The sequence below is a fragment of the Heptranchias perlo genome, chromosome 7 (genome assembly GCF_035084215.1).
Source record: "Heptranchias perlo isolate sHepPer1 chromosome 7, sHepPer1.hap1, whole genome shotgun sequence".
In the NCBI taxonomy this organism is placed as follows: Eukaryota; Metazoa; Chordata; class Chondrichthyes; order Hexanchiformes; family Hexanchidae; genus Heptranchias; species Heptranchias perlo.
In genome coordinates this window covers 5,499,893-5,524,183 of record NC_090331.1, presented here as the reverse complement: position 1 = coordinate 5,524,183, position 24,291 = coordinate 5,499,893, and the positions used below count along the sequence as shown (strand labels likewise).

The 24,291-nt window shown below is 52.6% G+C and overlaps 1 protein-coding gene across 6 annotated transcripts in view; it reads left to right on the top strand.

The window, feature by feature from the left end:
* The window catches only part of spega (striated muscle enriched protein kinase a), a 347,514-nt gene that overhangs the window by 255,757 nt on the left and 67,466 nt on the right, over positions 1–24,291 (top strand). For all 6 annotated transcript variants that reach the window (XM_067986976.1, XM_067986975.1, XM_067986974.1 and 3 more), the window contains 6 exons: positions 2,172–2,232; positions 3,035–3,112; positions 11,793–11,965; positions 14,290–14,316; positions 15,391–15,543; positions 21,286–21,328. In XM_067986976.1, coding sequence (XP_067843077.1) covers positions 2,172–2,232; positions 3,035–3,112; positions 11,793–11,965; positions 14,290–14,316; positions 15,391–15,543; positions 21,286–21,328 — 535 coding nt within the window. The remainder of the gene's footprint in view (positions 1–2,171; positions 2,233–3,034; positions 3,113–11,792; positions 11,966–14,289; positions 14,317–15,390; positions 15,544–21,285; positions 21,329–24,291) is intronic.

Sequence of the window (24,291 nt, the reverse complement as noted above, 5' to 3'; positions counted from 1 at the left end):
GTGCAGCACTCCCTCAGTACTGTCCCTCCAACAGTGCAGCACTCCCTCACTACTGCCCCTCTGACAGTGCAGCACTCCCTCACTACTGCCCCTCTGACAGTGCAGCACTTCCTCACTACTGCCCCTCTGACAGTGCAGCACTCCCTCACTACTGCCCCTCTGACAGTGCAGCACTCGCTCACTACTGCCCCTCTGACAGTGCAGCACTCCCTCAGTACTGCCCCTCTGACAGTACAGCATTCTCTCAGTACTACCCCTCTGACAGTGCAGCACTCCCTCACTACTGCCCCTCTGACAGTGCAGCACTCCCTCAGTACTACCCCTCTGACAGTGCAGCACTCCCTCAGTACTGCCCCTCTGACAGTGCAGCACTCCCTCACTACTGCCCCTCTGACAGTGCAGCACTCCCTCACTACTGCCCCTCTGACAGTGCAGCACTCCCTCACTACTGCCCCTCTGACAGTGCAGCACTCCCTCACTACTGCCCCTCTGACAGTGCAGCACTCCCTCACTACTGCCCCTCTGACAGTGCAGCACTCCCTCACTACTGCCCCTCTGACAGTGCAGCACTCCCTCACTACTGCCCCTCTGACAGTGCAGCACTCCCTCACTACTGCCCCTCTGACAGTGCAGCACTCCCTCACTACTGCCCCTCTGACAGTGCAGCACTCCCTCAGTACTGCCCCTCTGACAGTACAGCACTCCCTCAGTACTGACCCTCTGACAGTGCAGTGCTGTCTCAGTACTGCCCCTCTGACAGTGCAGCACTCCCTCAGTACTACCCCTCTGACAGTGCAGCACTCCCTCAGTACTGCCCCTCTGACAGTGCCGTACTCCGTCAGTCCTGCCCCTCTGACAGTGCAGCACTCCCTCAGTACTGCCCCTCTGACAGTACAGCACTCCCTCAGTACTGACCCTCTGACAGTGCAGTGCTGTCTCAGTACTGCCCCTCTGACAGTGCAGCACTCCCTCAGTACTGCCCCTCTGACAGTGCAGCACTCCCTCAGTACTACCCCTCTGACAGTGCAGCACTCCCTCAGTACTACCCCTCTGACAGTGCAGCACTCCCTCAGTACTGCCCCTCTGACAGTGCAGCACTCCCTCAGTATTTCACTGGGAGTGTCAGCCTAAATTATGTGCTTAAGTCTCTGGAGTGGGACTTGAACCCACAACTTCTGACTGAAAGGTGAGGGGGCTCCCCACTGAGCCAAAGCTGACACACAAGTGTACAGCACCATAGTTAGATCGTCAACTGGCCACTAATTGACTGTCTCATCCCCGGGGTGGCAAGTGTGGAAAATGGAAAAAATATACACCAAGTGATCTTCTGGGGTAAAAATTAAGACATATTGGAAATAAAAATCAGGAGAGATGTATAACAGGCAGCTGAATCAATATCACCCATTTTACACAATTACCCAATATCAAAATTATCCCCATTGATGGGACAGTGTAGAGGGAGCTTTACTCTGTATCTAACCCGTGCTTTACCTGTCCTGGGAGTGTTTGATGGGACAGTGTAGAGAGAGCTTTACTCTGTATCTAACCCGTGCTGTACCTGTCCTGGGAGTGTTTGATGTGACAGTGTAGAGGGAGCTTTACTCTGTATCTAACCCGTGCTGTACCTGCCCTGGAAGTGTTTGATGAGACAGTGTAGAGGGAGCTTTACTCTGTATCTAACCCGCGCTGTACCTGCCCTGGGAGTGTTTGATGGGACAGTGTAGAGGGAGCTTTACTCTGTATCTAACCCGCGCTGTACCTGCCCTGGGAGTGTTTGATGGGACAGTGTAGAGGGAGCTTTAACTTGTGCTTGACTTGGGGGCTGTTGCATTCCCCTAAACAGTTCAGTAAGTCTATCCTTACACCCGTGTTTGACAAGATAGCATGGATGCATTTAAGGGGAAGCTAGATAAACACATGAGGGAGAAAGGAATAGAAGGATATGCTGATAGGGTGAGATGAAGAGGGGTGGGAGGAGGCTCGTGTGGAGCATAAACACCGGCATGGACCAGTTGGGCCGAATGGCCTGTTTCTGTGCTATTAATACAGCTGTCTGAGTACCTTTGACTGATCAGCGAGTTACCCTTTCATCTGCAACCTGTCAGTGAGTCCCCATTGAGGGACAGCGAGGGTTTGTCACTCTCTTGTTTCGGCTTTAACTCTGACTGCAGCTGTGCTCAGGAGGAACTGTTCGATCGACTAATCAAGAAACCCTGCGTCCAGGAAACTGAGGTGAGTCGTGGAGTCACTGCTCGTTTCACTGCACCCCTGGTTTGCTTCAGGGAAAGTGTAACCATGGTGTCAGAACCACATCCAGCAAACGTCTTCAGTGTTGAGTTTAATCCATGTGTGTCCAACAGGGAAAATCCGCCCTCTGTCAAAGAATGAGGGTTCAGTGGTGATTTCAGGAGATGTCAGTCGCTGCACTGGACCCAGCAGGAGTTGTGTTTGAGGTGATCCATTCATTCGCACACTCAGTGTGTGTTCACACTGTGCTGGCGGTGTGTAAATCGATGGTCGTGGAGTTATTGACCAACACTGTGATTTGTTCATTCAGCTCTTTAATTTTTTTTAAAAATTCATTCTTGGGATGTGGGCGTCGCTGGCAAGGCCGGCATTTATTGCCCATCCCCAGTTTCCCTGAGTATCTCGCTAGGCCAATTCAGAGGGTGTGGGACTGGAGTCACGTATACCGGCCCAGACCGGGTGAGGACGGCAGGCTTCCTTCCCCTAAAGGGACATTAGTGAACCAGTTGGGTTTTTACAACAATCCAACAGCTTCACGGTCACTTTTACTGATACCGGCTTTTTATTTCCAGATTTTTATAAAAATTGTATTCAAATTCTCAAAATGCCCACAGTGGGATTTGAACTCACTATTCTCACTGATTGTGGCTGGTCCAGAGAGACCCTGACAGCCAGGTCATCCCAGCTCGATGTACGTGGGTGACCAGAGAGAAGGGGAACGGGAGGTGATTGGTTAGGTTGAGTCTCCATTTGCACGGACAATTCTTACCGAGCTCTCCTTTGCCAGGTGCGGTTATATGTTCGGCAGATTCTGGAGGGGGCTCGTTACCTGCACCAGAGTAATATCCTTCACCTGGACATCAAGGTAATCTCTTTTACTCAGTGCCCATCCACCAGGTCTGGGGTTAACACAGCGGATCTTCAGATTACACAAACTCTGTGGTTCACTCACTCACTGAGGTTTACAACAGGTGGAATAATATAAATAGACCTTTCATGTTAATAAAAATGCTAAAGAGTTTATAATTCTGTGATGTAGATCTCCCTCTGTCTGTCTCCTGCCCTCTGTCTGTCTCTTCCCTCTGTCTGTCTCCTGCCCTCTGTCTGTCTCCTGCCCTCTGTCTGTCTCCTGCCCTCTGTCTGTCTCCTGCCCTCTGTCTGTCTCCTGCCCTCTGTCTGTCTCTTCCCTCTGTCTGTCTCCTGCCCTCTGTCTGTCTCCTGCCCTCTGTCTGTCTCCTGCCCTCTGTCTGTCTCCTGCCCTCTGTCTGTCTCCTGCCCTCTGTCTGTCTCCTGCCCTCTGTCTGTCTCCTGCCCTCTGTCTCTCCTGCCCTCTGTCTGTCTCCTGCCCTCTGTCTGTCTCCTGCCCTCTGTCTGTCTCCTGCCCTCTGTCTGTCTCCTGATCTTGTCTCTCTTTTTCTGAATCTCAGTCCCTTTTTCAGTTCCTTCCTTTCTCTGTGTCTATGACTTTATTTCTGTCTATTTCTCTCTTTCTCTTTCTCTACATGTTTCTTTTTACATCTCGATCTCCCTTTCTCCATCTGTCTCTGTTTTTCTGGTTCATCCTTTGTCCCTGTCTGCCTCTCTTTTTGTGCCTCTGTCCATCTGCTTCTCTCTCTATCTCTGTGCCTTAGTCTCATTCTGTGTCTTTTTATTTATGTCTCGATCTGTCTCCCTTTCTTTCTCTCTCCGTCTCTCTTTACGCCTGCCTCTGTTTCTCTCTCTCTCTGTATCTCACTTTGTATGACTCTTTGACTGGCTCTGTGACTTTCTTTTTTTCTCTCTGTCTCTCTCTCTCTTTGGGCCCGATGTTAGCAGGGCTGCGGGTTCTCGGCAGGGGGGCTATCGGGCGTGTGGGTAACGCGCCCGGTGAAATCAGTCAGCTCCCCGCGCGATCGCAGCCCAATTGGATCCACTTACCTTGTCCTCCGGGTTCCCCACTGCTGATCTGCGCGTCGGGCGGGCTGCGCATGCGCAGTAAGATCTGTCAGCTGGAGGAGCTCTATTTAAAGGGGCAGTCCTCCAATGACAGATGCTGCAACAAACAGAAAAAATCACAGCATGGAGCAGCCCAGGGGGAAGGCTGCTCCCAGTTTAATGATGCCTCACTCCAGGTATCAATACATGGGGTGAGGAGGAGGGGGAGGACAGAGATCTTCCCCCTGGCGGGCGGGAGGAAGCGGCCTGCCTCTGCCACCAGGAAGGCCTTGCTCGAGGTGGCAGAGGAGGTCACGTGCACCACCAACATATCGCCCACCTGCATACAGTGCAGGAGGTGTTGCAATGACCGCAGTAGGTCCGCCACAGTGAGTACACGTAGTCTTTCCCCTACACTCTGTCTGCCACATCACCGCCCCCACCCCACATCTCCTTCTGCACAGCCAACACTACTCTGTCACATCACCCCTCACACCCACACAAACCTCATCCTCATTTTACCTGCACCTACTCACCTCGCCAGTACTCATCCCGCCACTACCACTCAACCCAATCCTCATACAATCTCATGGCTCTATCTCATACTCACCCTCTCGTGCATCTCTTTCACGGCCAGCCTCACTCAACCTGCCACTACCTGTGCTGCAGCCACAGGGCATGCATCACATATGTGCAGTAGGCAGCGTAAGGCAAACGTGTGGTGAGCATGAAGGGGATGCACAAGGGTGTTTGAGGGTTTGTCATGGTTGTTACTTATATTTAATTTCTGACCAACTCACATCACATATTATATTGGCACCACTACTGCCATGTCTTTGCAAATCTTGTCTGGTTTGTGCAATAATGCCCGCTCCTGAGGATCACTATGGAGACCCACAACTGATGCCACCCATTGTGTCACTGCAGAGTGGGTGTAGGTGTATTTGCAGGGCTCTTTTGTGCAGACGGCTGAGAGACGTCGGCAATGTCCCCGGTTGCACCCTGGAAGGATGCGGAGGAGAAGTTGTTGAGGGCAGTGGTGACTTTGACAGCGACAGGTAAAAAGATGGTGCTCGGGCCAGCCGGGAGCAGCTCGGCATGAAGGAGGCTGCAGATGTCCACGGCTACATGTCGAGTGACTCTGAGCCTCCGTGTGCACGGCTGCTCAGAGAGGTCCAGGAAGCTGAGCCTCGGTCTGTCGACCTTGTGGCGAGGGTAGTGCCCTCTGCGACACATCTCTCTCTGTGGTTGCCCTCCCTCCTGCTGTACAGGTGGATGTGTCACAGCACTCTGTTGTGGAGCTCCACGTGTCAGAGGTGGACGGCGTGGATGGTGAGGCTGGTGATGCTGTTCGCCCTCCGAGGAGGTCATGACTGCAGCTACGGCGGCCCCGATCTGGAAGATGTACATCTGAGGGGGTCCGCAAGGTAGGTACATGTCTCTGGACCACGGGGTAAGTTTTTTTTTATTCGTTCACGGGATGTGGGCGTCGCTGGCGAGGCCAGCATTTATTGCCCATCCCTAATTGCCCTTGAGAAGGTGGTGGTGAGCCGCCTTCTTGAACCGCTGCAGTCCGTGTGGTGACGGTTCTCCCACAGTGCTGTTAGGAAGGGAGTTCCAGGATTTTGACCCAGCGACAATGAAGGAACGGCGATATATTTCCAAGTCGGGATGGTGTGTGACTTGGAGGGGAACGTGCAGGTGGTGTTGTTCCCATGCGCCTGCTGCTCTTGTCCTTCTAGGTGGTCGAGGTCACGGGTTTGGGAGGCGCTGTCGAAGAAGCCTTGGCGAGTTGCTGCAGTGCATCCTGTGGATGGTACACACTGCAGCCACAGTGCGCTGGTGGTGAAGGGAGTGAATGTTTAGGGTGGTGGATGGGGTGCCAATCAAGCGGGCTGCTTTATCTTGGATGGTGTCGAGCTTCTTGAGTGTTGTTGGAGCTGCACTCATCCAGGCAAGTGGAGAGTATTCCATCACACTCCTGACTTGTGCCTTGTAGATGGTGGAAAGGCTTTGGGGAGTCAGGAGGTGAGTCACTCGCCGCAGAATACCCAGCCTCTGACCTGCTCTCGTAGCCACAGTATTTATATGGCTGGTCCAGTTCAGTTTCTGGTCAATGGTGACCCCCAGGATGTTGATGGTGGGGGATTCGGCGATGGTAATGCCGTTGAATGTCAAGGGGAGGTGGTTAGACTCTCTCTTGTTGGAGATGGTCATTGCCTGGCACTTATCTGGCGCAAATGTTACTTGCCACTTATGAGCCCAAGCCTGGATGTTGTCCAGGTCTTGCTGCATGCAGGCTCGGACTGCTTCATAATCTGAGGGGTTGCGAATGGAACTGAACACTGTGCAGTCATCAGCGAACATCCCCATTTCTGACCTTATGATGGAGGGAAGGTCATTGATGAAGCAGCTGAAGATGGTTGGGCCTCGGACACTGCCCTGAGGAACTCCTGCAGCAATGCCCTGGGGCTGAGATGATTGGCCTCCAACAACCACTACCATCTTCCTTTGTGCTAGGTATGACTCCAGCCACTGGAGAATTTTCCCCCTGATTCCCATGGACTTCAATTTTACTAGGGCTCCTTGGTGCCACACTCGGTCAAATGCTGCCTTGATGTCAAGGGCAGTCACTCTCACCTCACCTCTGGAATTCAGCTCTTTTGTCCATGTTTGGACCAAGGCTGTAATGAGGTCTGGAGCCGAGTGGTCCTGGCGGAACCCAAACTGAGCATCGGTGAGCAGGTTATTGGTGAGTAAGTGCCGCTTGATAGCACTGTCGACGACACCTTCCATCACTTTGCTGATGATTGAGAGTAGACTGATGGGGCGGTAATTGGCCGGATTGGATTTGTCCTGCTTTTTGTGGACAGGACATACCTGGGCAATTTTCCACATTGTCGGGTAGATGCCAGTGTTGTTGCTGTACTGGAACAGCTTGGCTCGAGGCGCAGCTAGTTCTGGAGCACAAGTCTTCAGCACTACAGCTGGGTTGTTGTCGGGGCCCATAGCCTTTGCTGTATCCAGTGCACTCAGCCGTTTCTTGATATCACGTGGAGTGAATCGAATTGGCCAAAGACTGGCTTCCGTGATGGTGGGGATATCGGGAGGAGGCCGAAATGGATCATCCACTCGGCACTTCTGGCTGAAGATGGTTGCAAACGCTTCAGCCTTGTCTTTTGCACTCACGTGCTGGACTCCGCCATCATTGAGAATGGGGATGTTTGCAGAGCCTCCTCCTCCCGTTAGTTGTTTAATTGTCCACCACCATTCACGACTGGATGTGGCAGGACTGCAGAGCTTTGATCTGATCCGTTGGTTGTGGAATCGCTTAGCTCTGTCTATAGCATGTTGCTTCCGCTGTTTAGCATGCATGTAGTCCTGAGTTGTAGCTTCACCAGGTTGGCACCTCATTTTTAGGTACGCCTGGTGCTGCTCCTGGCATGCTCTTCCACACTCCTCATTGAACCAGGGTTGATCCCCTGGCTTGTTGGTAATGGTAGAGTGAGGAATATGCCGGGCCATGAGGTTACAGATTGCGCTGGAATACAATTCTGCTGCTGCTGATGGCCCACAGCGCCTCATGGATGCCCAGTTTTGAGCTGCTAGATTCATTCTGAATCTATCCCATTTAGCACGGTGGTAGTGCCACACGACACGTTGGATGGTGTCCTCAGTGCGAAGACGGGACTTCATCTCCACGAGGACTGTGCGATGGTCACTCCTACCAATACTGCCATGGACAGATGCATTTGCGACAGGTAGATTGGTGAGGACGAGGTCAAGTAAGTTTTTCCCTCGTGTTGGTTCTCTCACCACCTGCCGCAGGCCCAGTCTGGCAGCTATGTCCTTCAGGACTCGGCCAGCTCGGTCAGTAGTGGTGCTACCGAGCCACTCTTGGTGATGGACATTGAAGTCCCCCACCCAGAGTACATTTTGTGCCCTTGCTACCCTCAGTGCTTCCTCCGAGTGGTGTTCAACATGGAGGAGGACTGATTCATCAGCTGAGGGAGGACGGTAGGTGGTTATCAGCGGGAGGTTTCCTTGCCCATGTTTGACCTGATGCCATGAGATTTCATGGGGTCCAGAGTCAATGTTGAGGATTCTCAGGGCCACTCCCTCCTGACTGTATATCACTGTACCGCCACCTCTGGTGGGTCTGTCCTGCCGGTGGGACAGGACATACCCAGGGATGGTGATGGTGACTTTGATTGTCAGGAGGAGGGTGGTGGAGGCCAAACTTTGTCCCAAGTGACAGAGTGGCCTCCTGCAATGTGTGAGGGTCTCCACCCCCCCCCCCCCCCACCTGTCAAATGGACCTTTGCAGCTGCCACAGGCTGATGGCTGCAACACGTCCATTTGAACTGGGAGTGTTTCCCCCAGTGTGGGAAACAGTCCCAGTTTGCTCTAAAATCCCACCCCTCCTCACATAATCCCTTAATCAGGTCAGTTAATGACCTGAAATACCTAAATAAATACTTTCAATTGGCATCCCGCTGGCTTTAATTGCCTGCGGGATTCCCACCAGCGGGGGCTGTGCGCGCACGCCGGCGTGTCAGTGGGGAACCCGGAAGTGCGCGGGTTCGAGGCGGGCTCCGGTCCCGCTCCGGGATTTCACGATTTTCGGGGCCCCCTGCCAGGAACGCACCCGGTAGTGGGTGGTAAAATGCTGACCTTTGTGTCTGTCTGTCTCTCTCTCTGTGACTGTCTGTCTCTCTCTTTGTGCCTGTCTCCTTGTGTCTCTCTGTGACTCTGTCCGTCTGTCTCTATATATCTTTCTCTCTGTCTCTCTTTGTGTGTCTCTCTCTCTCTCTCTCTCTCTCTTTCTGTGACTGTCTGTCTCTCTCTCTCTCTCTGTGACTGTCTGTCTCACACTCTCGTTGTGCCTTTCTCCTTGTCTCTCCCTGTGACTGTCAGTCTATCTCTCGTTGTGACTGTCTCTCTCTCTCTGTCTGTCTCCTTGTCTCTCTATCTGTGACTGTCTCTCCCTCTCTGTGACTGTCTCTCTCTCTCTCTGTGACTGTCTCTCTCTCTCTCTCTGTGTCTGTCTCCTTGTCTCTCTCTGTGACTGTCTCTCTCTCTCTGTGACTGTCTCTCTCTCTCTTTCTGTGACTGTCTCCTTATCTCTCTCTGTGACTGTCTCTCTCTCGTTGTGCCTGTCTCTCTCTGTGTCTGTCTCCTTGTCTCTCTCTCTGACTGTCTCTCTCCCTCTCTGTGACTGTCTCTCTCTCTCTCTCTGTGACTGTCTCTCTCTCTCTCTCTCTGTGTCTGTCTCCTTGTCTCTCTCTGTGACTGTCTCTCTCTCTCTCTGACTGTCTCTCTCTCTCTCTTTCTGTGACTGTCTCCTTGTCTCTCTCTGTGACTGTCTCTCTCTCGTTGTGCCTGTCTCTCTCTCTCTGTGTCTGTCTCCTTGTCTCTCTCTCTGACTGTCTCTCTCTCTCTGTGACTGTCTCCTTGTCTCTCTCTGTGACTGTCTCTCTCTCTCTGTGACTGTCTCTCTCTCTCTCTCTGTGTCTGTCTCCTTGTCTCTCTCTCTGACTGTCTCTCTCTGTGACTGTCTCTCTCTCTCTGTGACTGTCTCTCTCTCTCTCTCTGTCTCCTTGTCTCTCTCTCTGACTGTCTCTCTCTCTCTGTGACTGTCTCTCTCTCTCTGTGACTGTCTCTCTCTCTCTGTGTCTGTCTCCTTGTCTCTCTCTCTGACTGTCTCTCTCTCTGACTGTCTCTATCTCTCTGTGACTGTCTCTATCTCTCTGTGACTGTCTCTCTCTCTCTGTGTCTGTCTCCTTGTCTCTCTCTCTGACTGTCTCTCTCTCTCTGTGACTGTCTCTGTCTCTCTCTCTCTCTCTCTCTCTCTGTGACTGTCAGTCTATCTCTCGTTGTGCCTGTCTCTCTCTCTCTATCTGTGACTGTCTCCTTGTCTCTCTCTGTGACTGTCCTCTCTCTCTCTCTGTGACTGTCCTCTCTCTCTCTCTATCTCTCTCTCTGTGACTGTCCTCTCTCTCTCTCTCTCTCTATCTCTCTCTTTGTGACTGACCTCTCTCTCTCTCTGTGCCTGTCTCCTTGTCTCTCTCTGTGACTGTCAGTCTATCTCTCGTTGTGCCTGTCTCTCTCTCTCTCTCTCTCTCTCTGTGACTGTCTGTCTGTCTGTCTGTCTGTCTCTCTCTCTCTCTGTGACTGTCTGTCTCTCCCTCCCTCTATCTGTGACTGTCTGTCTGTCTCTCTCTCTGTGCCTGCCTCTTTGTCTCTCTCTCTCTGACTGTCCGTCTGTCTCATGTCCTGAAATTATGCCATGGAGCATGTTTAAAACATTGCTATGAAATCGTTGATCTGCTATTTTAGCAGAGACACTAAACCATTTACACACACATATTCACACTGGGCAGTGAATAGCCAGTGCCTGTGCTATGTCCTTCAGTTAGGACAGTCCCTACAATCACTGTGTGAGTCAGTGAGAGGACTGCATGGCTCCAGCACTAAGACCCATTGACTCACTACACACCCAGACCCCCAACCCCAGGCCATGAAATCGTACGTTCCACATGCTCAGACCTCACTCTCTGCCAAGAGAACCCTTGAAGTCTCTGAGACGAGAGGATCGGGGGGGGGGGGGGGAAAGAGAACAGCTCGCAATGCTGGCAGGCAGGCCTGATGGGACGAGCGTTAGAAACACTGACCAACCTTTAAGGCTGTGACTTGACTCCGTCTGCAAAAACTACGGGCCTTGGATCCCAATAAGGAGCACACCGGATGGGAGATGGCCGCCACTGTCCTCCCAGGATATCCTTACCTCTTGTGTCATAGGAATTGCTAGACGGAAATAGACCAAGGTCCATCTAGTTTACCTTCTACCGTCCTGGTCATCCCATTGATACGATGATAATGGGAATTGTTGACTAATCACAGCAATCAACCTCTATCACCGAGTCTCCAACAGACTCAGACACGAGGCGAGGAAAACCCCCAGTGGGGGAGAACTTCAGGAACCAGAGGTCCAAAGTCACTCATCACACGTCAGGTCTCAAATTACTGGTATACTGGATCCCATAATGTTATTTTCATGAACCAGCAAACACTAGACCAAGCTCTTGACAACAATAAAGACCAAACTCGTGTGGCTGCAACATAACGGAACAGGACGTGGAGTTAACACATGGTTACTCACAGATCTGGTGACGTTTGAGACAGCCCTCGCACGCGGTTAACTGAGCGTGACGTCCTGGTCACAGACACGTGGGCGGGGAAAATTTGCTATCAAACGCATCCAAAATTATGACGGGTTTTGATAGAGTAAATAAGGAGAAACTTTCCACTGGCAGGAGGGTCGGTAACCAGAGGACAAAGATTTAAGATAATTGGCAAAAGAACCAGAGGGGAGATGAGGAGCGAGTTGTTATGATCTGGAATGCGCTGCCTGAAAGGGCGGTGGAGGCAGATTCAATAATAACTTTCAAAAGGCAATTGGATAAATACTTGAAGGGAAAAATTTTTGCAGGGCTACAGGGGAAAGAACAAGGGGAGTGGGACTAATTGGATAGCTCTTTCAATGAGTCGGCACAGGCCCGATGGGCCGAATGGCCTCCTTTTCTGCTGAATCATTCTATCACCTCCCTTCCTTTCCTTTCTCCTTCCAGCCGGACAATATTCTGATGGCAGACGCGAGCAGTGAGAGCATCCGGATCTGCGATTTTGCAAACGCTCAGGAGGTAACGCCGGACATGCCGCAGTACTGTAACTTCGGCACCCCCGAATATGTCTCCCCGGAGATCGTCAATCAGGCGCCTGTCTCACACGTTACCGACATCTGGTATGGAATATCGTTACTGTGTGTGAGTCAGTCACTGACGTCTTTCCAACTCACAAAGTTGTCCAATTTAAAGGGGAAAAAAAGAATGAACCTGCATTTATATAGCGCCTTTCACGACCTCAGGACGTCACAAAGCACTTTACGGCCAATGAAGGACTTTTTGAAGTGTAGTCCCTGTTGTAATGTAGGAAACGCGGCAGACAACATGCGCACAGCAAGATCCCACAAACAGCAACGTGATAATGACCGAATAAACTGCTTTTAGTGATGTGGGTTGAGGGATAAATATTGGCCCAGGACACTGGGGAGAACTCCCCTGCTCATCTTCCAATAGTGCCATGGGAACAGTGACTGTACTTCAAAAAAAAGTACTTCATTGGCTGTGCCTCATCTGCTGCTGAAACCCTCATCCATGCCTTTGTTACCTCTAGGTTTGACTATTCCAGTGCTCTCCTGGCCGACCTCCCACCTTCCATCCTCCGTAAACTTGAGCTCAACCAATACTCTGCTGCCCGTATCCTAACTCGCACCACGTCCCGTTCACCCATCACCCCCTGTGCTCGCTGACCGACATTGGCTCTCGGCCCAGCATCACCTGAATTTTAAAATTCTCAACCTTGGTTTCAAATCCCTCCATGACCCTCGCCCCTCTCTATCTCTGTAACCTCCTCCAGCCCTACAACCCTCCGAGATCTCTGCGCTCCTCCAATTCTGGCCTCTCACCCATCCCCAATTTTAATCGCTCCACCATTGGCGGCCGTGCCTTCGGCTGCCTAGGCCCTAAACTCTGGAATTCCCTCCCTAAACCTCTCCGCCTCTCTCTCCTCCTATAAGACCCTCCTTAAAACCCACCTCTTTGACCAAGCCTTTGGTCACCTGTCCTAATATCTCCTTATGTGGCTCAGTGTCAAATTTTAGTTGATATTATTCCTGTGAAGCGCCTTGGGACGTTTTGACGACATCAAAGGCGCTATATAAACGCAAATTGTTGTTTTGAAGTGTTAACCTAGATTTTGTGCTCAAGAGTGGGGACTTGAACCCACGACCTTCTGACTCAGAGGGTAGAGTGCGACCCACTTAGCCATGGCTGACATACTCCGAACACGGGCTTGACATCCAGCAGAGGTACTCACGTCCGTCGGGAGTGGACTGGTGACTCCCCCATCGTCTCTGGCCCGTCCTCTTGCTCGGGAGTTGTGAGTTGGATCAACGGCCTGTCCACGTGAAAAGGGACCTGGTTACAGTAACGACACCTGCTGGATGGAAGGCCGCGGAAGGAACGGGTTGCCTCGTGTGCCACTCGGCACGGGAGGGACGAAGAAATGGATAGCAATTCAAAATAGTTTCTCAGAGTCTCCTTCGCAATCCTGGTTGCAAATTTAGTTTCCCTGTCCCTGCGCCGTTAAAATTAAAATCATTTTATCCAATCCCACACGCTCTCGTGTCTAAAATCTGAACACGTGCCTCGTTTCCACTGATCAAAAGTTGTGTTGCTCGTAACATAAATATCAACATCTGCTGTGCCGACGTTGGATTGCAAACTATCACCGATTCTAAGTCCGCAGAAACCCTCTGACTGCTTGAAGTGGCAAGAAATATTGGCCTAGGCCATGTAAAAAGAAAGAACTTGCATTTATACAGCATCAGGATGTTCCAAAGCGCTTCACAGCCAATGAAGTACTTTTTTTGAAGTGTGGTCACTGTTGTAATGTAGGAAACACGGCAGCCAATTTGCGCACAGCAAGATCCCACAAACAGAAATGACCAGATAATCAGTTTTTAGTGATGTTGGTTGAAGGATAAATATTGAACTCCCCTGCCGTTCTTCAAATAGCACCATGGGATCTTCCACATCCACCTGAGAGGGCAGACAGGGCCACGGCTTAACATCTCATCTGAACGACGGCACCTCTGACAGTGCAGCACTCCCTCAGTGCTGGGAGTGTCGGCCTGGATGATGGGCTCAAGTCTCTGGAGTGGGACTTGAAACCCACAGCGTCCGTGACGTCAGAGGCGAGAGGAGTGCTGCCCCCGGAGCCCCGGCTGACACTGCCTACATTGGCCGTCACTGCCGTCAGATGGAAGCCTGGTCAGATTTGACCCGATGATTGGAACGGATATGATTTTGCGTTCTCTCTCCGCCACCGCCGACCGCACCCCCCCCCCCTCCCGCCACCCCCCCACCCCCCCCCCTCCCGCCACCCCCCTCCCGATCTGTCTTTATCACAGTGACTAATAAAGGTTGTTTTTTTTGTTGTGAATGGGATGTGTGCCGTCACTGGTTGGTGAAGTGCTGCTCACTCTGTGCTTTATTTCATTGACAGGCCCATAGGAGTCATTGCGTACATCGGGTAAGTCACTACCTGTACAGGCTGGTACTGTCTCTCTGAGGTAAGCTGCTTTAGTTTTCACCCTTATCATGGACTCTCAGTGGCTCACTTGGTTAAGAAAGAAGGAACTTGCATTTATGTTGCGTCTTTCACAGGATGTCCCAAAGTACTTTTGAAATCTAGTCACTCTTCATAGAATCACACAGCACAGAAGGAGGCCATTCGGCCCGTCGTGCCTGTGCCGGCTCTTTTAAAGAGCTATCCAATTAGTCCCACTCATCCCTGCTCTTTCCCCATAGCCCTGTAAAATGTTCCTTTTCAACTATTTATCCAATTCCCTTTTGAAAGTTATTATTGAATCTGCTTCCACCGCCCTTTCAGGCAGCGCATTCCAGATCAGAACAACTCGCTGCGTAAAAAAAAAACTCTCCTCCTAGTCCCCCCCTGAATTTTTGCCAATTATATTAAATCTGTGTCCTCTGTTTAATAGAACACCTCTATTAAATCTCCCCTTAACCACTTCTGCTCTAAGGAGAACAATCCCAGCAGTTGTTACGTAGGCAAACATGGCTGGCAGTTTGTGCACAGCGAGGGCCCACAAACAGCACATGAGATAAATGACCAGATAATCTGCTCTGGTTGAACGATGAATGTTGGCACACAGGATCTCTCTGCTTTTCAAATAGCTCCATGGGATCTTTTACATCCACCTGAGAGGGCAGACAAGGCCATTAATGTCTCATCTGTAAGACGGCACCTCCGACAGTGCAGCACTCCCTCAGTACTGGCACTGGGAGTGTCGGCCTGGATTATGAGCTCAAGTCTCTGGAGTGGGGACTTGAACCCACAACCTTCTGACTCAGAGGGGAGAGTGTTACCCAGTGAGCCACAGCTGACATTTTGGCTCATGGTGAGCTGTATCAATAACGATGGGGAAAGAGGGGGGGAATGGGACTAATAGGATAGCCCTTTCAAAGAGCCGACGCAGGCATGATGGGCCGAATGGCCTCCTTCTGTGCCGTAAGAATTTATGATCCAGTGTTTCCCCCTGACTCTGACTGATTGCCTGTGTATTTCTGCTTCTCCCCCTTGCAGACTGACTGGGATTTCTCCGTTCTTCGGTGAGAACGACAAATCCACTTTACTCAACGTGAAAAATTACAACGTGGCTTTCGAGGAGAAGATGTTCGAGACCCTGAGCCGGGAAGCGAGGGGATTCGTCATCAAGCTTCTGGTGGATGAGAAGCGGTAAGCGTGGGCCGTCCGTCGGAAGGCGATAGGTTGGAGCGCGCGCTCAAAGAACCAGATCGTTCGCAACCTTGGCGTCCTATTTGACCCTGAAATGAGCTTCTGACCGCATATCCGCTCCATCACCAAGACCGCCTACTTCCACCTCCGTAACATCGCCCGTCTCCGCCCCTAACTCAGCTCATCTGCCGCTGAAACCCTCATCCATGCCTCTGTTACCTCCAGACTTGACTATTCCAATGGCCGACCTCCCACCTTCCACCCTCCATAAACTTGAGCTCATCCAAAAAACTGCTGCCCGTATCCTAACTCGCACCAAGTCCCGTTCACCCATCACCCCCTGTGCTCGCTGACCTTCATTGGCTCCCGGTCCGGCAATGCCTCCATTTTAAAATTCACATCCTTGTTTTCAAATCCCTCCATGGCCTCCCCTCTCCCTATCTCTGTAACCTCCTCCAGCCCTACAACCCTCCGAGATCTCTGCGCTCCTCCAATTCTGGCCTCTTGATTGTCCCGATTTTAATCGTTTCAACATTAGCGGTCGTGCCTTCAGCTGCCTGGGCCCTAAGCTCTGGAATTCCCTCCCTAAACCTCTCCGCCTCTCTCTCCTCCTTTAAGACTCTCCTTAAAACCTACCTCTTTAACCAAACTTTTGGTCACCCGTTCCTTATGTGGCTCGGTGTCAAATTTTGTCTGATAATCGCTCCGGTGAAGCACCCTGGGACAGTTTACTATGTTAAAGGTGCTATATAAATGCAACCTATTGACATGGGTAGGGAATTGGTTAAGAGATAGGAGACTGAGAATAGGGATAATGGGTACCTACTCCAATTGGCGGGATGTGACTAGCCTTGTATTCCCTTGAAGGGGATGCAGTGCAGATTCATCAGAATGGTACCAGAGCTAGAAGGGTTAAATTACGAGGACAGGTTGCATAGACTAGGCTTGTATTCCCTCGAGTATAGAAGACTAAGGAGTGATCTAATTAAGGTGTTGAAGATGATTAAAGGATTTCCTCTGGTGGGGGGAGTCCAGAACAAGGGGGCATAACCTTAAAATTAGAGCCAGGCCGTTCAGGGGTGATGTCAGGAAGCACTTCTTCACACAAAGGGGAGTGGAAATCTGGAACTCTCTCCCCGCAAAAAGCTGTTGAGGCTGGGTGGGGGTCAATTGAAAACTTCAAATCTGAGGTTAATAGATTTTTGTTGGGTAAGGGGATTAAGGGTTACGGAACCAAGGAGGGTAGATGGAGTTAAGATACAGATCAGCCATTATCTAATTGAATGGCGGAACAGGCTGGAGGGGCTGAATGTCCTCCTCCTGTTCCTGTGTTACTGACTGACGATTCGGTTGAGGTGACCCGATTGAGCACAGACCAAGGACCAAACCGATCTCTCTGTAGGAATCGTGAGAAAGTGAGAGCCCCTCTTTAAACAGCCCTGAGTCAGAGTGACATTGTACATTGGTGAGGCAGAATCTGAGAGAGAGAGAGAGAGAGAGGGGGGAGGTTCAGTCAAGGGACATACGTCGAGTAATTAATAACTGCTGCAAAGGGAAGGCCCTGCATGAACCTGTCATTTTATTATAGATGCCTCCTAATTACGGCTAATTCTCCTGAAATGGGATCCTCCCTGATACCCAGCTATCACTCTCAGGGAATATTAAACTCATTCTTCATATCGCACTGTTGTGGACAGCTGGCTTGTTCTGTCAGCAAAATGTTCGGTAACAGTGCTGATGAGTGTTGTCTTTTTCTGTAATATAAGAGCACAAGAAATAGGAGCAGGAGTAGGCCATACGGCCCCTCGAGCCTGCTCCGCCATTCAATAAAATCATGGCTGATCTTCGACCTCAACTCCACTTTCCTGCCCGATCCCCACATCCCTTGATTCCCTTAGTGTCCAAATATCCATTGATCTCAATCATGAATATACTCAACGACTGAGCATCCACAGCTCTCTGGAGTAGGGAATTCCAAAGATTCGCAACCCTCTGAGTGAAGACATTTTTCCTTATCTCAGTCCTAAATGGCCGACCCCTTATCCTGAGACTATGCCCCCGAGTTCTAGTCTCTCCAGCCAGGGGAAACAACCTCTCAGCATTTAAACAGTCAAGCCCCCTCAGAATCTTGTATGTTTTAATGAGATCACCTCTCATTCTTCTAAACTCCAGAGAATATAGGCCCATTCTACTCAATCTCTCCTCATAGGACAACCCTCTCATCCCAGGAATTAATCTAGTGAACCTTCGTTGCACCGCCTCTAAGGCAAGTATATCCTTCCTTAGATAAGGAGACCAAAACTGTACACAGTGCCTACTCTAGGTGAGGTCTCACCAGAGCCCTATATAATTGCAGCAAGACCTCCTTACTCTTGTACTCCAACCCTCTTGCAATTGAGGCTAACATGCCATTTTCCTTCCTAATTGCTTGCTGTACCTGCATTTTAAATTTCTGTGATTCACGTACAAGGACACCCAAATCCCTCTGACTACCAACATTTCTTAGTCTCTCACCTTTTAAAAAATATTCTGTTTTTCTATTCTTCCTACCAAAGTGAATAACCTCACATTTCCCCACATTATGCTCCATCTGCCACCTTCTTGCCCACTCACTTAACCTGTCGATATCCTTTCACAGACCCTGTATCCTCCTCAGAGCTTACTTTCTCACCTAGCTTTGTATCGTCAGCAAACTTGGATACATTACACTCGGTCCCTTCCTCTAAGTCATTAATATAGATTGTAAATAGCTGAGACCCTAAGAACCTAAGAATTCCAAAAAGTTAATCAGATTGGTTTTATATTAAAAATAAAATCGATAAACGTTAAAGACTCAACCTCGCCAAGCAATACACGGCCTAGAAAGAAAGATTTAGAATCATAGAACGGTTACAGCACAGAAAGAGGCCACTCTTGAAGTCTATCACTATCCTCCTCACTGTTTACTACACTTCCAAGTTTTGTGTCATCTGCAAATTTTGAAATTGTGCCCTGTACACCCAAGTCCAAGTCATGAATATATATCAAGAAAAGCAGTGGTCCCAGCACTGACCCCTGGGGAACACCACTGTACACCTCCCTCCAGTCCAAAAAACAACCGTTCACCACTACTCTCTGTTTTCTGTCACTTAGCCAATTTCATATCCATGCTGCTGCTGACCCTTTAATTCCGTTGTAAAATTGTTTTCAATTTTATTGACAAGCCTATTATGTGGCACTTTATCAAACGCCTTTTGAAAGTCCATATACACCACATCAACTGCATTGCCCTCATCGACCCTCTCTGTTACCTCATCAGAAAACTCAATCAAGTTAGTCAAACATGATTTGCCTTTAACAAATCCGTGCTGGCTTTCCCTAATTAATCCATACTTGTCCAAATCACTATTAATTCTGTCTCGGATTATCGTTTCTAAAAGTTTCCCCACCCCCGAGGTTAAACTGACTGGCCTGTAGTTGCTGGGTTTATCCTTACACCCTTTTTAGAACAAGGGTGTAACATTTGCAATTCTCCAGTCCTCTGGAACCACCCCCGTATCTAAGGATGTTTGGAAGATTATGGTCAGTACCTCCGCAATTTCCACCCTTACTTCCCTCAGCAACCTAGGATGCATCACATTGGGACCGGGTGACTTACCTACTTCAAGTACAGCCAGCCTTCCTAGTACCTCCTCTTTATCAGTGATATGCATTTAGATAGCATCTTTCACAATCTCAGGGTGACCCAAAGCACTTTACAACCAATGAAGTACTTTTTGAAGTGTATTTACTGTTGTAATGTCGGAAATGTGGCAGCCAATTTGCGCACAGCAAGATCCCACAAACAGCAAAGAGTTAATGACCAGATAATCTGTTTTGGTGACATTTATTGAGGGATAATATTGGTCAGGACACCTCCTGCTCTTCTTTGAAATAGTGTCTTGGGATCTTTTACGTCCACCTGAGAGGGCAGACAGGGGCCTTGGTTTAATGTCTCATCCGAAGGACGGCACTGGGAGTGTCGGCCTGAATATTGTGGTCAAGTCTGTGGAGTAGAACTTGAACCCATGACCTTCTGACTCTGAAGCGAGAGAGCGATCCACTGAGCCACAGCTGAGAGTAAAGGGCCTACCCCCCTCTCCAGGTCACCACCTGCAGGGACTCGGGTTTGAATGTGATTTTGAGAGGGCTCCTTTATCCTATTTTTATGAATGAGAATAAATTGCACCATCAGTTCCAGTGAAACTAGGTTCTTACAACTGGCCAGGGAGGCGACGCCTCTCAGAGGGGTAAGGCCCCATGCCCTGCACCTGCACCCCCTGCACTGCCCCGTACCCGAGGCTCTGCCCCCGCACCCTCTGTCCTGTACCCTCATAACCTGCCCGGTACCCCGTGCAATGCCCCCCTCCCCCTGCCCTGCTCCGTACCCTGTGCTCTGCCCCCGCACCACCTGCCCAGTACCCCCGCCCTGCCCCATACCCCCGCCCTGCCCCATACCCCCCACCCTGCCCCATACCCCCTGCCCTGCCCCATACCCCCTGCCCTGCCCCATACCACCTGCCCTGCCCCATACCCCCTGTCCTGCCCCATACCCAATGCCATGCCCTGTAATCCCGTACCCTGCCCCGTACCCCCTGCCCTGCCCCGTATCCCCTGCTCTGCCCTGTAATCCCGTACCCTGCCCCGTACCCCCTGCCCTGCCCCGTATCCCCTGCTCTGCCCTGTAATCCCATACCCTGCCCCGTACCCCCTGCCCTGCCCCGTACCCCCTGCCCTGCCCCGTACCCCCTGCCCTGCCCCGTACCCCCTGCCCTGCCCCGTAACCCCTGCCCTGCCCTGTATCTCCTGCCCTGCCCTGTAATCCCATACCCTGCCCCATACCCCCTGCCCTACCCTGCACTCCCTGCCTTGCCCCCTACCCTCTGCCCTGCCCCGTACCCCCTGCCCTGCCCCGTATCTCCTGCCCTGCCCTGTAATCCCATACCCTGCCCCGTACCCCCTGCCCTGCCCTGTATCTCCTGCCCTGCCCTGTAATCCCGTACCCTGCCCCGTACCCCCTGCCCTGCCCCGTACCCCCTGCCCTGCCCCGTACCCCCTGCCCTGCCCCGTACCCCCTGCCCTGCCCCGTACCCCCTGCCCTGCCCCGTACCCCCTGCCCTGCCCCGTACCCCCTGCCCTGCCATGTATCTCCTGCCCTGCCCTGTAATCCCATACCCTGCCCCGTACCCCCTGCCCTGCCCTGTATCTCCTGCCCTGCCCTGTAATCCCATACCCTGCCCCATACCCCCTGCCCTGCCCCGTACCCCTGCCCTACCCTGCACTCCCTGCCCTGCCCCCTATCATCTGCCGTGCCCCCTACCCCGTGCAATGCCCCTGTACCCCCTGCCCTGCCCCGTACCCCCTGCCCTGCCCCGTACCCCCTGCCCTGCCCCGTACCCCCTGCCCTGCCCCGTACCCCCTGCCCTGCCCCGTACCCCCTGCCCTGCCCCGTACCCCCTGCCCTGCCCCGTACCCCCTGCCCTGCCCCGTACCCCCTGCCCTGCCACGTACCCCCTGCCCTGCCACGTATCTCCTGCCCTGCCCTGTAATCCCATACCCTGCCCCATACCCCCTGCCCTACCCTGCACTCCCTGCCTTGCCCCCTACCCTCTGCAGTGCTCCGTACCCCGTGCAATGCACCTGTACCCCCTGCCCTGCCCTGTACCCCCTGCCCTGCCCCTCCCTGTTTCGACCTGTCTAATGCTGCCCTGTGTTTGTTTCTAGGAGGCCGGTTGCAGATGAGTGTCTCCAACACCCTTGGTTTTCGGTGAGTTCACACGCAGTCATTCCTGATTTAAACAGGAGATTTCATACACCTGAAACACGAGTCTGTCTCTCCCCCTCCCGGCGAGTGACAAAACCGCTGTGTATTTGCATCTTCTGTTTTATTGACAATGACAGTGAGATGTGTAACATTGTGAGGGTCTGTAATGTGTGAAGGGTAGGGAGTGAGGGGAGTGAGTGTAGTGAGGGGAGTGGGTGCAGTGAGGGGAGTGTGTGCAGTGAGAGGAATGAGTGCAGTGAGGTGAGTGAGTGTAGTGAGGGGAGTGAGTGTAGTGAGGGGAGTGAGTGTAGTGAGGTGAGTGGGTGTAGTGAGGGGAGTGAGGGGAGTGAGTGTAGTGAGGGGAGTGAGTGTAGTGAGGTGAGTGGGTGTAGTGAGGGGAGTGAGGGGAGTGAGGGGAGTGAGTGTAGTGAGGGGAGTGAGTGTAGTGAGGTGAGTGGGTGCAGTGAGGGGAGTGAGTGTAGTGAGGGGAGTGAGTGTAGTGAGGGGAGTGAGTGTAGTGAGGGGAGTGGGTGTAGTGAGGGGGGTGGGTGTAGTGAGGGGAGTGTGTGGAGTGAGGTGAGTGGGTGCAGTGAGGGGAGTGGGTGTAGTGAGGGGAGTGTGTGTAGTGAGGTGAGTGTGTGTAGTGAGGTGAGTGTGTGTAGTGAGGGGAGTGTGTGTAGTGAGGGGAGTGTGTGTAGTGAGGGGAGTGGGTGCAGTGAGGGGAGTGGGTGCAGTGAGGGGAGTGTGTGCAGTGAGGGGAGTGGGTGCAGTGAGGGGAGTGGGTGCAGTGAGGGGAGTGGGTGCAGTGAGGGGAGTGGGTGTAGTGAGGGGAGTGTGTGCAGTGAGGGGAGTGTGTGCAGTGAGGGGAGTGGGGGCAGTGAGGGGAGTGGGTGCAGTGAGGGGAGTGGGTGTAGTGAGGGGAGTGGGTGTAGTGAGGGGAGTGGGTGTAGTGAGGGGAGTGGGTGTAGTGAGGGGAGTGTGTGTAGTGAGGGGAGTGGGTGTAGTGAGGGGAGTGTGTGTAGTGAGGGGAGTGGGTGCAGTGAGGGGAGTGTTTGTAGTGAGGGGAGTGTGTGTACTGAGGGGAGTGTGTGTACTGAGGGGAGTGAGTGCAGTGAGGGGAGTGTGTGTAGTGAGGGGAGTGGGTGCAGTGAGGGGAGTGAGTGTAGTGAGGGGAGTGTGTGTAGTGAGGGGAGTGTGTGTAGTGAGGGGAGTGTGTGTAGTGAGGGGAGTGGGTGTAGTGAGGGGAGTGGGTGTAGTGAGGGGAGTGGGTGTAGTGAGGGGAGTGGGTGTAGTGAGGGGAGTGTGTGTAGTGAGGGGAGTGTGTGTAGTGAGGGGAGTGGGTGCAGTGAGGGGGTGGGTGTAGTGAGGGGAGGGTTTGCAGTGAGGGGAGTGAGTGTAGTGAGGGGAGTGTTTGTAGTGAGGGGAGTGTGTGTACTGAGGGGAGTGAGTGTAGTGAGGGGAGTGGGTGCAGTGAGGGGAGTGTGTGTAGTGAGGGGAGTGGGTGCAGTGAGGGGGTGGGTGTAGTGAGGGGAGGGTTTGCAGTGAGGGGAGTGAGTGTAGTGAGGGGAGTGTTTGTAGTGAGGGGAGTGTGTGTACTGAGGGGAGTGTGTGTACTGAGGGGAGTGAGTGTAGTGAGGGGAGTGAGTGTAGTGAGGGGAGTGGGTGCAGTGAGGGGAGTGTTAGTAGTGAGGGGAGTGTTAGTAGTGAGGGGAGTGTGTGTACTGAGGGGAGTGTGTGTACTGAGGGGAGTGAGTGTAGTGAGGGGAGTGTTAGTGTAGTGAGGGGAGTGGGTGCAGTGAGGGGAGTGGGTGCAGTGAGGGGAGTGTTCGTGAAGTGAGGGGAGTGTTAGTGAAGTGAGGGGAGTGTGTGCAGTGAGGGGAGTGTGTGCAGTGAGGGGAGAGGGTGCAGTGAGGGGAGAGGGTGCAGTGAGGGGAGTGTGTGCAGTGAGGGGAGTGTGTGCAGTGAGGGGAGTGGGTGCAGTGAGGGGAGTGTTAGTGAAGTGAGGGGAGTGTTAGTGAAGTGAGGGGAGTGTTAGTGTAGTGAGGGGAGTGGGTGCAGTGAGGGGAATGGGTGCAGTGAGGGGAGAGGGTGCAGTGAGGGGAGAGGGTGCAGTGAGGGGAGAGGGTGCAGTGAGGGGAGAGGGTGCAGTGAGGGGAGAGGGTGCAGTGAGGGGAGAGGGTGCAGTGAGGGGAGAGGGTGCAGTGAGGGGAGAGGGTGCAGTGAGGGGAGTGGGTGCAGTGAGGGGAGTGGGTGCAGTGAGGGGAGTGGGTGCAGTGAGGGGAGTGGGTGCAGTGAGGGGAGTGGGTGCAGTGAGGGGAGTGGGTGCAGTGAGGGGAGTGGGTGCAGTGAGGGGAGTGTGTGCAGTGAGGGGAGTGCGTGTAGTGAGGGGAGTGGGTGCAGTGAGGGGAGTGTGTGTAGTGAGGGGAGTGGGAGCAGTGAGGGGAGTGGGAGCAGTGAGGGGAGTGGGAGCAGTGAGGGGAGTGGGAGCAGTGAGGGGAGTGGGAGCAGTGAGGGGAGTGGGAGCAGTGAGGGGAGTGGGAGCAGTGAGGGGAGTGGGAGCAGTGAGGGGAGTGGGAGCAGTGAGGGGAGTGGGAGCAGTGAGGGGAGTGGGAGCAGTGAGGGGAGTGGGTGCAGTGAGGGGAGTGGGTGCAGTGAGGGGAGTGGGTGCAGTGAGGGGAGTGGGTGCAGTGAGGGGAGTGGGTGCAGTGAGGGGAGTGGGTGCAGTGAGGGGAGTGGGTGCAGTGAGGGGAGTGGGTGCAGTGAGGGGAGTGGGTGTAGTGAGGGGAGTGGTTGCAGTGAGGGGAGTGTGTGCAGTGAGGGGAGTGGGTGCAGTGAGGGGAGAGGGTGCAGTGAGGGGAGTGGGTGCAGTGAGGGGAGAGGGTGCAGTGAGGGGAGTGTTAGTGTCGTGAGGGGAGTGGGTGCAGTGAGGGGAGTGGGTGCAGTGAGGGGAGTGGGTGCAGTGAGGG